This window comes from Heteronotia binoei, chromosome 6 (assembly GCF_032191835.1).
Source record: "Heteronotia binoei isolate CCM8104 ecotype False Entrance Well chromosome 6, APGP_CSIRO_Hbin_v1, whole genome shotgun sequence".
Taxonomy (NCBI): Eukaryota; Metazoa; Chordata; class Lepidosauria; order Squamata; family Gekkonidae; genus Heteronotia; species Heteronotia binoei.
The window spans coordinates 50820959-50835781 of NC_083228.1; the positions used below are offsets into that span (position 1 = coordinate 50820959).

At 46.7% G+C, this 14823-nt stretch overlaps 1 protein-coding gene across 1 annotated transcript in view; it reads left to right on the top strand.

Moving 5' to 3' along the window:
* Positions 1-14823, top strand: part of ADAM12 (ADAM metallopeptidase domain 12) — a 359573-nt gene that overhangs the window by 251903 nt on the left and 92847 nt on the right. Inside the window, exon 11 of the mRNA XM_060241431.1 lies at positions 279-427. Within this exon, the coding sequence (XP_060097414.1) occupies positions 279-427 (149 nt within the window). The remainder of the gene's footprint in view (positions 1-278; positions 428-14823) is intronic.

Below are 14823 nucleotides of genomic sequence, written 5' to 3' on the forward strand. Positions count from 1 at the left end.
ACTGCAAGGCAAGGAGGCAAAGACCCAGTGCCTAAGGCCAGAGACAAAGGTGAGTGTATACAGATACAGTTACAAGCCAAGGAGGGAAACAAAAGTGGCAGCTGTATAATACCTGACAAGCATTCACTGCACTTTCAGTCCTTTTCTGGGACATAGAATTAGTAAGGGAATATTGCGGTGAGTTTCTCATGGGTTTCTGCTTGTAATGTATAAGGCTATAATAGTTTGTCATTTGTACAGTGAGCTTTACCTTCTCTCTGATTGTGTTTATCTTTGAGGATCATTCAGACACCCCTTTGGGAGCAGCAGTAACTCTGGCTCATGAGCTGGGCCACAATTTTGGAATGAACCATGATACACTGGAAAGGGGTTGCAACTGCAAGGCATCTACTGACAAAGGAGGCTGCATCATGAACCCCTCGACTGGGTAAGAACAAACTTCTAACAAGCTCTGTTTGTTAGAAAATGAGATTTTTGCTGCATCTGTGGTTTTGTTTTTGTTTCAGGAAGCATTTAAGCAGAGATTTACATCCTGTTATTGCAATTAGTGTTTATCACAGAAACTCTTCCATAATGTACAACAATAAACCCACACAAACAAAATCAGGGGAAGGGGGGAAATAATCTTAAATTTCATAGGAGTTGTAACTCCCACCCCCATCCTTGTTTCTGAAGGAAAATGCATGAAACTGAATTGTCCTTAGAGAAGAAGAAGAGATGATATTGGATTTATATCCCGCCCTATACTCTGAATCTCAGAGTGGTCACAATCTCCTTTTACCTCCCCCCCACACACAACAGACACCCTGTGAGGTAGGTAGGGCTGAGAGAGCTCTTACAGCAGCTGCCCTACAAGAGCTATGGTTGACCCAAGGCCATTCCAGCAGCTGCAAGTGGAGGAGTGGGGAATCAAATCCGGTTCTCCCAGATAAGAGTCCGTGCGCTTAACCACTACACCAAACTGGCTCTAGTCTAAAGCTCTAGTCTAGAGCCTAGTAATACAAACTGTTTACTGCAGTCCTGAGCAGAGTTAAACCTTTCTAAATGCATTCAAGTGGGCTTAGAAGGGTGTAACTATGCTTTAGATTGTAGGACTGGCAACCCACCACTCTTGAGAAAAAAATTAAAATGATCACTGGAAATAGATGGACATGGCTCTGTCCATCATGTGCCTGCTTTGACTTCCCTTATGTGTTCCAAACAGATACTCGTGGGCTGTTAGAAGAATCTCACCCATAAGTATATGGCAGGGGTGGCCAATGGTAGCTCTCCAGATGTTTTCTGCCTACAACTGTTTTCAGGCACTGCATGGCTATTTCAACCAAAGATTGGCTAGAGGGATAGGTCTTTGGTACATGTGGAAGAGGGGGCTTGGTTCATGTTTTTCCGCAAACACTGTGCTAAGCCTTATACCAGGGGTGGCCAACAGTAGCTCTCCAGATGTTTTTTGCCTACAATTCCCATCAGCCCCAGCCAGCATGGCCAATGGAATCAAAGGCTACAGATGCTGAACAGCTGTCTAGCAGCTGCAAATTACCTCTTCTGTTCTCTTCTCTTTCTGTTTGCATTTACCTGTCTGCATTGCCTTTCTGACTCTATGGGTGCGGCCACGCGTACCATTAGTGGCGACTCAGCTCCGTCTCGCTGACGGATTAAATATGTTCATCCACACATCCACATCTGGCAGGGTCATTCCGACTTGCTGCGGATCAGTGCCGCATTAATTTGACAGCACAGAAAGTCCGGCCCTTTTTCAAAAAAGCAGCACAAGATCGGCTTTTTCCTGTTTGGACAGCTCACGCGCGATACTGCCCCTTGGAATGTTTACTGCCCCTCCCACCTTTTTTTTTTTTTTTTTAAAAAGCCCCAGCAGACATGCGCATTGCCAGATCATCTGGGAATCTGAGGTGACGCTTCTGCTTCTCCAATCAACACAGGATCGGGGGCGGGAAACATTATCCCACTATTCAGAATAGGAAAAAAATCTTTTTTTTCAATGTGGAGAATTTCCAGATATCATTGTCACTGCCAATTTCTAGGAAAGTAATTCCTGGCAGTTCCTTGGTTTGAATTGGCAACGTTAATTCCAGAAATTTTCCCCCTCCCCCCCCCCGCCTCTGAAGCAATGTTTGATTTTCCACCTCCAAACAGTTGGGCGCATGTTCAGTGGACACCCCCCCCCCCCCAGAAATCACCATCTGATCACGCATGCTCCAAGAAAAGAGCTTGATAGTATTGGATGTCTGAACACTCAACAACAGAATGAGTAGCATTCTTGGATGCTCATCTGAATGACCCTGCATCGAATCAATATTCAGTGGTTCAAATTTGAGCACTACACACCCACTTTTAATGTGACGTGTGACAGCACCCTATGTATCCACAGCCTTGGTATGTTAATCTGTGCCGCAGAGAGCTACCCTCTTGCCCATATTATTTAACATCTATATGTGCCCCCTTGCCCAGATTACCCGAGGTTTTGGACTGGGTTGTCACCAGTATGCTGATGACACCCAGCTCTCTGTTGATGGACAGCAAACCATCTTCCACCCCTGAACAGCTATCCGAGGCATTAGGAGCCATGGCTAGATGGTTACAGCAGAGTCAACTGAAGTTAAATCCAACTAAGACAGAGGTCCTGTACCTGAGTTGAGGGAGGGGGTTCATGCATCCAGCTCCCAGCCTTGGGTGGCACCATTCTGGTGCCAGCCAAACAGGTAAAGAATCTGGGGGTGATTCTGGAAGCCTCCCTCTCCATGGAGGCCCAGATCACAGTGGCTGCTGGATCAGTCTTTTTCCATCTATGGCAGATCAGGCAGCTAGCACCATACCTATCTCTCCAAGACCTGGCTACAGTGACCCATGCAATGGTAACTTCCAGGCTGGACTACTGTAACTCACTCTACGCTGGCCTACCCCTGAAACTGACCCGGAAACTGCAGTGGGTGCAGAATGTGGAAGCTCGCCTGCTGACTGCATCACCTGTACTGGTGACCATACAGCCGGCGCTCCACGACCTGCACTGGCTGTCTATAGAGTACTGGATCTGTTTCAAGGTGTTAGTTTTTACTTTCAAGGCCTTGCGCGGCCTGGAACCAACATACCTACTGAAACATCTCCTCCCATATATCCCCCGGAGATCGCTTCATTTGGCCTCCCAAGATCTTCTGAAAGTCCCTGGCCCAAGAGATCCCCGTCTTGCCTCCACCAGGGCCAGGACTTTCTCAGTCCTGGCCCCGACCGGGTGGAATCAGCTCCCTATGGAGATCCAGGCCCTACCTGGCCTATTGGCCTTTTGTAGGGCCTACAAAATGGAGCTGTTCCACCAGGTCTTTGGATGAGGCAGCGGGCATCTATTTATCGATCGGTTGGCCTCCCCCCTACTGCTTTACTGCTCTACTGCACTACTGTACTGTGGTGCTGTATTGTGGTACTACTTGGTGCTATACCACCTTGCTGTCATGCCATCTTGCTGAATCATCTTACTGCACTTTGATGAATGTTGTAATTAGTTTTATTATGATTTTATTGTGATTTTATCTTTATTCAATGTACTCCGCTAATCATCATCTATAGATATTTGGAGGAAGAGTGAATGTTAAAAGAGAGGAGTATGATCATTACAGTTTTTTAAAAAAATTATGGGTTCAGTAGGTTCCAGTTTCAAGTAAGAGGCTAGAAAAAATTGCTTGGACAACTTTGTCACTTTAACTTTGAAGTCACTGTGAAGGAGGACAAAATTCAAGGGGTTATTTTATTACATCAAATGTTGTTTCATTAATTAGTGCCATCACATTTTGATCTTTCTCTTTTAATCTTCAAAGAGTTTAATATTAAAATGTTTATTAGAAATGACTAGTAGGTAGAAGCAATCTCTTGGGATTAGCGGAGAACTAATCATTCTTGGTTCAGTGTATAAATGAGTTTCCTGTAGGTTTTTTTCTCAAATGTAACTGGTAGGATACAAAATAGTAGAGTCCAGTAGCAGCAACACATTAATACAGCTAACTACTCTGGATCTATGGTAGAATACATATTACTTTTATCTGATTACTGATTACTGAAACCTTTATTACGCATTTGTTCATAGGAATCCAGATAATATTGCCAACATTGTCGAGATTAAAGATTTCTGATCTTTACTCTCCAATTTATCACATCGGATATCAAATAAAAGAAGTTTTAAATCTGCTGGAATGGTTAAATCAAATATAAGTTTTATTTGCTCTACCGCTTTATTCCAAAAATTTGACACCGCTGGACATTCCCAGCACATATGATACGGAGAGCCTTTAGTTTTACAATTCCTACAATCTGGACTTGAGACCCTAGAGATTTTACTCATCATGACAGGGTTAAATATCAAAGTGAATACATTTTAAAAAATTAGAGTTGAATACCAATGTTTTTAGCCTTAATGGAGGGGGAGTTCCAGATCATTTTCCAATTGCTTTCTTCTAGCCTTTGAGGTAGCATTAAATTCCAACATTTAATATAAGAGGGTGGATTTGAATGAAGAGAGTCAATTAAGTAATTATATATTTTAGAAAGCAAACCTTTCTTGCCATTGCCCTCCTCTTTAACCCTTTCTTTGAAAATGATACTGATTTGGCTATAGATTATGATTTGCTGTGGGACCCGGTTTTGGAATTCTTTGGGAATATTTCCTTTTTGCCTACTAGAATGAATTGTAGTCTATTTCTTAATTCTTAATACCTAGCATATTATGTATTGTTTTTGTAAATTGTTTCTAATATGCATCCAACGATCTAAATTGTATTCTTGTATTTTACATTTATATTTTTATTATTTACTTTCCCTAACCCTATGCTCCCTTTGTATTGGATTAGATTCAATAAAATAAAATCTATTTTTTTAAGAAGGAAGTAGGAGGCAATACAATTATATTATAAAAGAAAATACCATTTAAAACTATTACTTTTATCAACAGTTTTAAACAACCTTGCGCATTTAGCACTTGCCTCCCTTCTGTGCAGTGCTCCTTGCGGCAACTCTTTTTCCAGGATCCTTCACTGGCATCTCTGGAGTGGGGCTGAATGTTCCCTGCTTGCTCCCTGATCTGTGAGACTGGGACAAAGGCTAATGTGGAATCAGTCATAGCTTAAAGACGACAATCAGATGATGTGATGTTTCTACAACCCCTGAACAGTGTTTCTTCTAAGCTGAGTTGGTGTGAGCTAGCTCACAGTTTTTTAGCTTCCAGCTCACACATTTTTGTCTAACCTCAGGCAGGATGGCCTCAGAACAAACTATGCATTAGCTCACAACTCTAATTCCAGTTGCTCACAAAGTAGACTTTTTGCTCACAAGCTTAGAGTATTGCTCCTGATGTCAGAATATGTTGTGAATAAAACATGATTCACAACACAAGAGAGGTGCAATAGCATAAAATACTTAATAAGGAAAAATTAGTTTTTATAAGCTTTTATTTCAGTAATAGTTTTGGCTGGTTTTATGGGTTTTGAAATAACTTTGTTATGATGGCAAAGGACCCAGAGTTATATCGGGGAGTTTGAAGAGTCCTGTGCCAAACAAGAATGGTATGAAAGGGAGTGGCTGATGAGTACTAGGAACAGGAAAGGGGCACTCAGAGGAAAAGGGAAGCCTGGATAAACTTTTTATTACCTAGTTTGTCTATAGTTACAAAATACTTTAAAACACAGAATTGCCATCAGAAATAATCTTGTTTTAAATACATTCCTTCAAGGGATTTATGAGGAAGTTTTGACTCTCCTCAGTAGAAAACCAAAAACGAAAATTGAAGGGCAGTCTGCAGAAGTTGCATTGCTGCCCAGAGGAAAATTAAAGAGGTTACCAGAAGCCCAAATGCTGTTCTCCGTGCCAAAAAAGAAAGTCTGAAAAAAGTAAATTGAAGCCACATTTGGAACCTTAGAAAAATACAGTGGAATCCTTAAAAGGCGGTAGAAAAACTGTACTGAAAGGTCTCTGACCTAAAGACTGACTGAAGCTGTAGCATTCACTGCACAGCTCATAGGGATGACAAAGAATACTTTCCATATAAGCACATGTTAGAACAACAGAGCCCTTGCAGAAAATGGGGGGAAAGGTAATTATGAAAATACATTGGTTAAAAATAGTTAAATAGAAGTCTAGGGTGATACCAAAGGGGCTAGTATTTGGGCCAGTCCCAAATTTCTTTTACATACTGAATTTTCATGTAAGCAAATATAAAGTTTGTACAGGGACCGTGCTCATCTCTGTATTTTTCCAATTTTATTTCATTCAATTCAGAGTTCAGAACAATGGCCCCCACCAGGGCTGAACAGGAACATAAGATTATTATCTCACTACAGATGCTAATTTTTGGCCTTCTAGCATTTCCTTTCTGCTCTAATCAAACTGATTACAATATGCATTGTACCTTTGTATCCTGAGTCCCTTGTTTACCTTCTGACGGGGATGTAAAGACTCAGAGATCTCCATTCCAACTTGAATCTGATAAATGAAGTTTTGACTTTCAAACTTGTTAGTTGCTAAGGCAAGGGTGTTGAATTCATTTGTCATGAGAGCTGGATCTGACATAAATGAGACCTTGTTGGACCGGACCAGGCCGTGTCGGGCTGGGACATGTGTATATCTATTTAAGATTAGGTAGCAGAGATATAAACCTTTTAAAGGACACAGACAAACATAACCGAAGATTTAAAAAAAAAAAACGTTAAAATAAAACATGCTTAAAATATTAGCACTTTTGGGTCTTAAAGGTGCTTTTTTTGTATTTCTCCCATGGGATCCAGAGAACTGGGCAAAGGAAGCTTTGGCTCTTTCCCTCCCTCCCCTGGGGGCCATGAGGGGGAGGAGCCTCAACTAATGGAGAAAATCAAGGTTTTGCGCTGTAGCTCCTGTGGGATTGAGCAAGCCTTGCAAAGCAAGTTGAGAAGCAGAAGGAAGCAAGAGAGAGGGAGAAGGAAGCACACAAGGGCCAATTGCTTGGGGGGCTGAAAGGAGCCCTCCGGGGGCCACATGTTTGACATCCCTGCTCTAAGGTGCTACTGCACTCAGATCTAACTGTTCTGCTGACTACCCACTGAAACAAGTTTCAGTTTTAGTATGTCTGGTGCTGAAGCAAATATAAAGCTACTAATCTGAAGAAACAAAGGTCCTTATGAAGGATGCCATATAGCTTCATTATATATACTAAATGGGCATATCATAAATATACATTCCTAGTTTTACTGAAGCAGGAAATTCTTTCATTGTTGCCCTGCAGCAACTCTCAATAGAGTCTGAGACACCTACTACAAGTTCAAGTCACAATGCAGAACAGATTTTATACTACTGGTATTTTTAAAAACCCCAATAAGGCACAGAACGTTGTAAATTTCATTGATAATTCACACAACATACTATGTATAGTTCATACAACTCATGCTCCTAAGAAGACCCAGTTTATGGAACAGTGAGTCTTGTTGATGAATATTATGTTACCTATTTTTGTAGTGTTCCTGTGAGAGTTCTGCAGTGACAAATCTGTTCTATTATATCAGTAACTACACAAAGATCATTCTGAGTCAACATCAATGAATTTAAAAGCACTGTACCATTTTCATTAGAAATACTGCCAGGCTGAATTGTTTTCTGCTTACGCTTAACACTGGGCCAGCTTCCTTAATGGTTGTATTTTGTATTTTGGAAGGCCTTTTAATAACTGAAGTTGGTGGAATGCACAGAATCAAAGGAGATGTAACAGAGAACAAACCCAGAGCTTAACTGGTTCAATTTGTGTCAATCATGGCAAGCCTGACAAGTCATGTGTGCTCCATTTAGATTAGCAGTGTACTTTCTGTTTGTAGAGAAGACGGCTCTCTACCCCTTTCAATGAATATTTTTTTTTACACTATATCTGGACTTCAGCTGAACCGAAGACACTTCTGGCAAATGCAGTTTTCTTTCTGAATATTCAGAGAATTTCTTTTCTTCTCAACTCGTCTTTAAAAAAAAAATCAGGTGTTAATAGTAGCACAAGTGTCTGATAATGATAGCCTGGTTTACCAATCACATGCAGGTGTCAGATCCATTATAATTTCCATCCCTTTTCCAGTGGGGTTCCAATGCCCTGCTGGTTCGCAATAAAGCAAGCTTTTTTCATTTTTATCTCATAGAATTGCGTTTCTCTCCCCAGGATGCTGAAAATCTGTCATGCTGAATCAGAGAGAGCCAAGACACTTGTACTTCCATACCGAGTGAGAGTTGTTGGTTTCAACTTTCTTTTGACCTTGTTCAGCCAGTCTGCTGTTCTCCTGTGTGTGAGAAAGAGAAAGAGACATAAAGTTCTTTTAAGCAAGCCTTGCAGATAATTTCAGAAATATTATTGCCCACAGTGTTCTGCACTGCTCACACAAACCTCCCCTCCCCCCCATGATACACACAGCCTAAGCTGAGTCTGTGGAGGCCTAGGTGCGCTAGCAGCACTGCTTGGGCTCAGCTGGTTCCAACCATCTCTAGCCAAACACAGCCCTCATATGTCTTCTCTCTTGTTTACTGCCACTGGTAGATGTTGCATTTTTGGCACTCAAGCCAAAAGGATTGCCTACCTGTGAAATATCAGGGTGGCTATTGAAGGAGAAAAGGTCAAAGAGAAAAGGTCAGAGCCCAGCCATATTAGAATGCTGAAGCAAACAGTACTAGAAATATACTAGCCATGTGGTTTTTAGTATCTGTAACTGCCAAGCTGGTTGCTGAGTTAGGGAAAGAATGGTTTTTAACCCATCTCCTATTTGGCTAAGAAGTTAAGATAAGCTAATCAGCAATATTCAAGCATTGCTAGCAAATATTTACAGAAGAAAAAGAATTTAGTGTGAGACAAGTTAGTAGGATTCTCAAAAAGTTTTAAGAAAAAATCTTAAGAGTCTAAGTGGACAGTATTGTCTGACTAGTTCTCATTAGGCTGTAAAATACAAGAAAAGCCCCAGGGTAACACCAGACTTAAATACTTAACAACACTTAGAACACTTAAAGAAGCAAAGCTGTACCAGTGGTCAAGTCTCTTTAAGTGGTCACGTCTCAAGTGGCCAGAGAAGAACATTGTTGGCTGAGCCACACTTTTGGACTGACTTGATATTTACTTCTCAAGAGCAACCTGCTTTTGTATTGATTATTGCACTGTTCAGACGCGTAGGGGGGGGGGCGGGGAGGGCGGCTCGCCCCAGGTCTGGGGGTCCCCGCGTTGGCAAGGGGGCCCCCAAAACAATGGCCGTGACGTTGCTGCGCCTGCGCTGAAAGGGGGGGAGGAAAAGAATGGAGGTGCCCGCGGCGCCCGACAGCGCGAGGGGGAGCGCGCGCGCACGGCGGAAGAAGGGGGTGGGGAGCGGCGCGCACACGCAGGGCTCCTCGTTCCCTTCCCTTCCCCCCTCCCCCTTTTTCCCCCCTCAGTCACTCACACAATTGAAAGCAAAGCGCGGGAAAGGCGCGCCGCGTCGCGTCCGTCGCTTTTCTCCTCTCTCGCTCGGAGTCGTCGTTCCCTCGCCTCAGAAGGCGCGCATGCGGCAGCATGCGCACCAGCCTCCTCGGGCTTCTCCCGTGGCGGGGGGAGGGTCTTGTCCTTGGGGCTGGGGGCTGCCGCCTGGGCCGGGGGAGGCGCTGCTGGGGCTGGTTCGGGTGGCATCAGCCGGGGGAAAGGGGGAGGCTGGCCTGGCGGGACCCTCCAAGCTGCCGCCGGGGCTCCGGCCGGGAGACCTCCATCCCGGGAGACTTCCCCCGGTGAGAGATGGGGGTGCGGGGGAAACTCTGCTTACAATTGTGCTGCCGGTCATATAGAAAGGAGGTGAAGAGGTTTCAGGGTTTCTCGGTTCAATGTTAAGGAGCCACTGAAGATTTGAACTGAACGTTTCCTGTTTGAACATATATGAACATATGAAGCTGCCTTATACTGAATCAGACTCCCCCTCGGTCCATCAAAGTCAGTCTTGTCTTCTCAGACTGGCAGCGGCTCTCCAGGATCTCAGGCTGAGGTTTTCCATGCCTACTTACCTGGGCCCTTTTTAGTTGGAGATGCCGGGGATTGAACCTGCGACCTTCTGCTTACCAAGCAGATGCTCTACCACTGAGCCACCGTCCCTCCCCTAAGTATTTCATACTTGGACATTCTCTTTTAGCTCCTTGTTTTAGCCATCGGCACAGCCCAGTTGCTGCTGGTTTCCGGCCCTCTTACCCCCAGCTCGTTTCCTGCCTTGCCGCTTACGGCTTTGGTCAAGGCCTCTGAGAAAGTCGCTTCTAGGCTTTGCAAACCCCAGCTCTGTAAACAAGAAGGAAGAGCTTGCTTAGAAGAAGCCTCTGGAGGTTTCTTAGTATGCAGATGTGCCTGGTCCAGTTGATCTCATCTAGCATCAGCTGCTTTCCCCTTGATGGTCAGGAACCGGCCTCAGCAGCACAAGTCTTGAGCAACTTCTGGAGTGCTCTGAAGGGGTAGTTGCCCTGTAGTGTGGCTGAGGCTTTGACTTCCCATTCACAAAACGTTCTAGGCCCCCTTCTGACTGAAATAAGGAAGGGGGGCATCAGGTTTTGTGAGATGAGATGCATCAGTGTAACGAAGAGGGCAGGACTGCAGAGGGAGATGGACTGGTTGGACGGTCACTCCGAGCATCAAGTCCCAGTAGAGTTCTTTCTTGCGCTTGGCCCATGGAGTTCAGCAAGGCCGTTGGCTCAACAGAAAGGGGAGGGTGCAGGTAGATGTCTGTGGGAATCCCCAGCTACCTTGAGTTCATAGGCAGCCAGAAATATTTTAAAGATTTTTCTTGGGAGGTGTAGAAGCCTGTGCATTCAGTCTGGGAGGCGAGATGCTGTCTTGATTTTGATTTTTCAAGAAGGCCAAACTTGAGATTGCACTTTATTTACAGAGTACATTTCGGGAAGTGTAGCTGAACTGACCGGCCCTTTCTTTCCTTCCGCAGAGGATAACCTGTCCCCTGGTGTGTGCTGTGTTTGTGGCTGTCATTGGGTCCCTGCAGTATGGCTACAACCAGTGGCGGAGGGAGGGGAGGGCGGGTCGCCCCAGGTCTGGAGGGTCTGGGGGGGCCCTTGGCAATGCCAAGGGGCCCCTCAGAAGCCGGCTGCACTCGCCGCCTTCCCCGCCCGCGCGCGGGGCCCGGCGGCGGTGGCGGAGGCCGGAGAAGCGGCGGAGAGGCCGGCGCTGGTCACTGGAGGGCCTCCAGCGACCAGTGCCGGCCTCTCCGACGCTTCCCCGGCTCCGCGACCGCCGCAGGGCCCCGCGCGCGGGCCTCCAGTGCAGGCGGAGGCCGGGGGAGGGCGTCGGAGAAGCCGGCGCTGGTCGCTGGAGGCCCTCCAGCGGCCTCGCCGCCTCACCGCCGGACTCGCCGCCGCCGCCCTGGAAGCAGGTAAGGAGGGCAGGCAGGGAGGGAGGGGGCCGAAAGCGGAGGGGGGCTGGCGGGAGGGGCGGCCTTCCTTCCTTCCCTCCTTCCTTCCTTTCTTCCTTCCCTCCTCCCTCCCTTCCTTCCTCCCTCCTTCCCTCCCTCCTTCCTTTCTTCCTTCCTTCCCTCCCTCCCTCCTTCCCTCCCTCCTTCCTCCCTCCCCCTTCCTTTCTTCCTCTCCCTCCTTCCCTCCCTCCCTCCTCCCTTCCTTCCCTCCCTCCTTCCTTCCCTCCTTTCTTCCTTCCCTCCTCCTTCCTTCCTTCCTTCCTTCCTTCTTCCTTCCTTCCTTCCCTCCCTCCTCCCTTCCTTCCCTCCCTCCCTCCCTCCTCCCTTCCTTCCTTCCCTCCCTCCCTCCTTCCACCCTCCCTCCTCCCTCCCTCCCTCCCTCCCTTCCTTCCTTCCTTCCTTCCTTCCTTCCTTCCTTCCTTCCTTCCTTCCTTCCTTCCCTCCCTCCTCCCTTCCTTCCTTCCTTCCCTCCCTCCTCCCTTCCTTCCTTCCTTTCTTCCTTCCTTTCTTCCTTTCTTCCTTCCTTCCTTCCTTCCTTCCTTCCTTCCTTCCTTCCTTCCTTCCTTCCTTCCCTCCCTCCCTCCCTCCCTCCCTCCCTCCTTATGTTCTTATGTGACACAGAGTGTTGGACTGAATGGGCCACTGGCCTCATCCAACAGGGCTTCTCTTATGTTCTTATGTGACACAGAGTGTTGGACTGGATGGGCCACTGGCCTGATCCAACAGGGCTTCTCTTATGTTCTTATGTGACGCAGAGTGTTGGACTGGATGGGCCACTGGCCTGATCCAACAGGGCTTCTCTTATGTTCTTATGTGACGCAGAGTGTTGGACTGGATGGGCCACTGGCCTGATCCAACAGGGCTTCTCTTATGTTCTTATGTGACGCAGAGTGTTGGACTGGATGGGCCACTGGCCTGATCCAACAGGGCTTCTCTTATGTTCTTATGTGACGCAGAGTGTTGGACTGGATGGGCCATTGGCCTGATCCAACATGGCTTCTCTTATGTTCTTATGTGACAGTACTGACTTTGGTGGACCCAAGCACTGATTCAGTGTAAGGGAGCTTTGTGTTTGTGACTGGAGTGGACAATACTGACTTTGGTGGGACCCAAGCACTGATTCAGTGTAAGGGAGCTTTGTGTTTGTGTCTTCTGGTGCAATTTTGTTCTCAGATCCTGTATTTACTTCATCAGTATATGGGATAAGGCACTTTCTCAACTGTGCTGCATAATGCAGCCTATTTATTTTGTCCTGTTTGCTCTGTTGGCTCTATCTGTGCCACCTTCATCACTTTCGGGGTGTGGATCCCCCAGTGGGGTGGTCTCCCGACTCCCTCCGCCGGCTGTTTCTGATAGCCCTGCGCCCCCTCTTTCATTTGATATGTGTCCCGTGCGGGTGCCACCCTCCGCCGGGAGATGCCGCAAAATGAGCCCCCTTGAGGCTTATGGCGGCAGGGCTCGGGGGAAGCGAGCTAGACTGCTGTTCTTTTGAGGGGTTATAGAGTGTTTCGAGCCCGTCCCTGTGGCATCGGTCCATCGTTGTGGGACCCAGGGGGGCGGCGCAGCGGCCCGCTGAAGCAGCCTGTCAGTCACTTCCGGGTTCCTGTCCTGCATCTTGACCTGTGTTATTAGTGACAGGCTGCTTTGGTGGGTCGCTGCGCCGCCCCCCTGGGTCCCACAACGATGGGACCGATGCCACAGGGACGGGCTCGAAACACTCTATAACCCCTCAAAAGAACAGCAGTCTAGCTCGCTTCCCCCGAGCCCTGCCGCCATAAGCCTCAAGGGGGCTCATTTGCGGCATCTCCCGGCGGGAGGGTGGCACCCGCACGGGACACATATCAAATGAAAGAGGGGGCGCAGGGCTATCAGAAACAGCCGGTGGAGGGAGTCGGGAGCCCACCCCACTGGGGGATCCACACCCCGAAAGTGATGAAGGTGGCGCAGATAGAGCCAACAGAGCAAACAGGACAAAATAAATAGGCTGCATTATGCAGCACAGTTGAGAAAGTGCCTTATCCCATATACCGATGAAGTATATACAGGATTTGAGAACAAAATTGTTTCCGGCGGTGATATTTGGGGATTTTTGGGGACGTCACAGGAAGTGCTGTGAAGTCACTTCCTGTTTCCGGCAGTGGCATTTGGGGGAAATGATGTCATTTGGGGAAGTGATGCCACAGGAAGTGATGTCACTTCCTGCTTCCGGCAGGTGGCGCGGGGGGGAATGATGTCATAGAAAGTGATGTCACTTCCCGTTTCCGGCAGGTGGCGCGGGCGGGGGGGGGATGATGTCACAGGAAGTGATGTCACTTCCTGTTTCCGGCGGTGGCATGACGTCGCCGGAAGTGACGTCACTTCCTGTTTCCGGCGGCGTGCACACACGTAGGGGGGCCCACATAAATCTGGGCCCCCGGGCCCCGAAAGCCCTAGCTACGCCACTGGCACTGTTTTATATTGCATTACTTTGTTGTATTATTTGTAAGTAGAATTTCCCTTGTTAGAGTGGGCTTTGCTATTCACATATTGTTCTCAATTACACATGTTTAATACTTCTAAGTGTTGTTAAGTATTCAAGTCTGGTGTTACCCTGGAGATTTTCTTGTATTTTACAGCCACGTAATTACCCAGGTCTCCTTTGTTTTGTTGATTAGTTCTCATTTGGTGTAGTATTGAGTTGTTAATAACTGGATAACTTCTACTTTTCTAAGAGATTAGGTTTGCCAGCTCCAGGTTGGGAATACCTGGAGATTTGGGGAGGACAGAGCCTGTAGAGGACAGGGCTTGGTGAGGAACTCCTATCAAGTATAGTACCATGGAGTCCATCTTCCAAAGAGACAATTTTCTCCAGGCAGATCAATCTGTGTTGCCTGGCGATCACTTGTAATAGCAGGAGATGTTCAGCCACCACTTGGAGGCTGGCAAACTTATCCATGACATAATTTTGCTTATATTAGATGTAAGTTTTGCATGTTCAAGGGATAGATGCTTTCCTTGATCATAATCAACCAATTAAAGACCTAAATAAAGGATAAACTATTCGACATGGTCCTTACTTGTGACAGAACAGGTCTACCATGTATTCTTCCAACTCCCACTGCTGAGGCCATCAGTGGGGAAGGTGGAAGAAGAACTACTGAGAGCCTCTATGTCCCCCCAGCAAAGTTTCCCTTTCAGTCTTCCCTTACAGCACCCATACCCAACCCAAACATAATATAAAATCTGAAGACGTATTTTTGTCTGGCTCTACAGTCTGCCAGGGTGATGTGGGTGGGTCCCATAAATTTTGTTCCCCTCTGTTTTTTGTTTGAGTGAATCCAACCTGGCACTCCTCCACTGTACTTGGACTCAGCTCCCTCTCCCTTCAACTGCTTCTAAAAAAAGCTGTTAGAGTGAAAATGGATAGCCA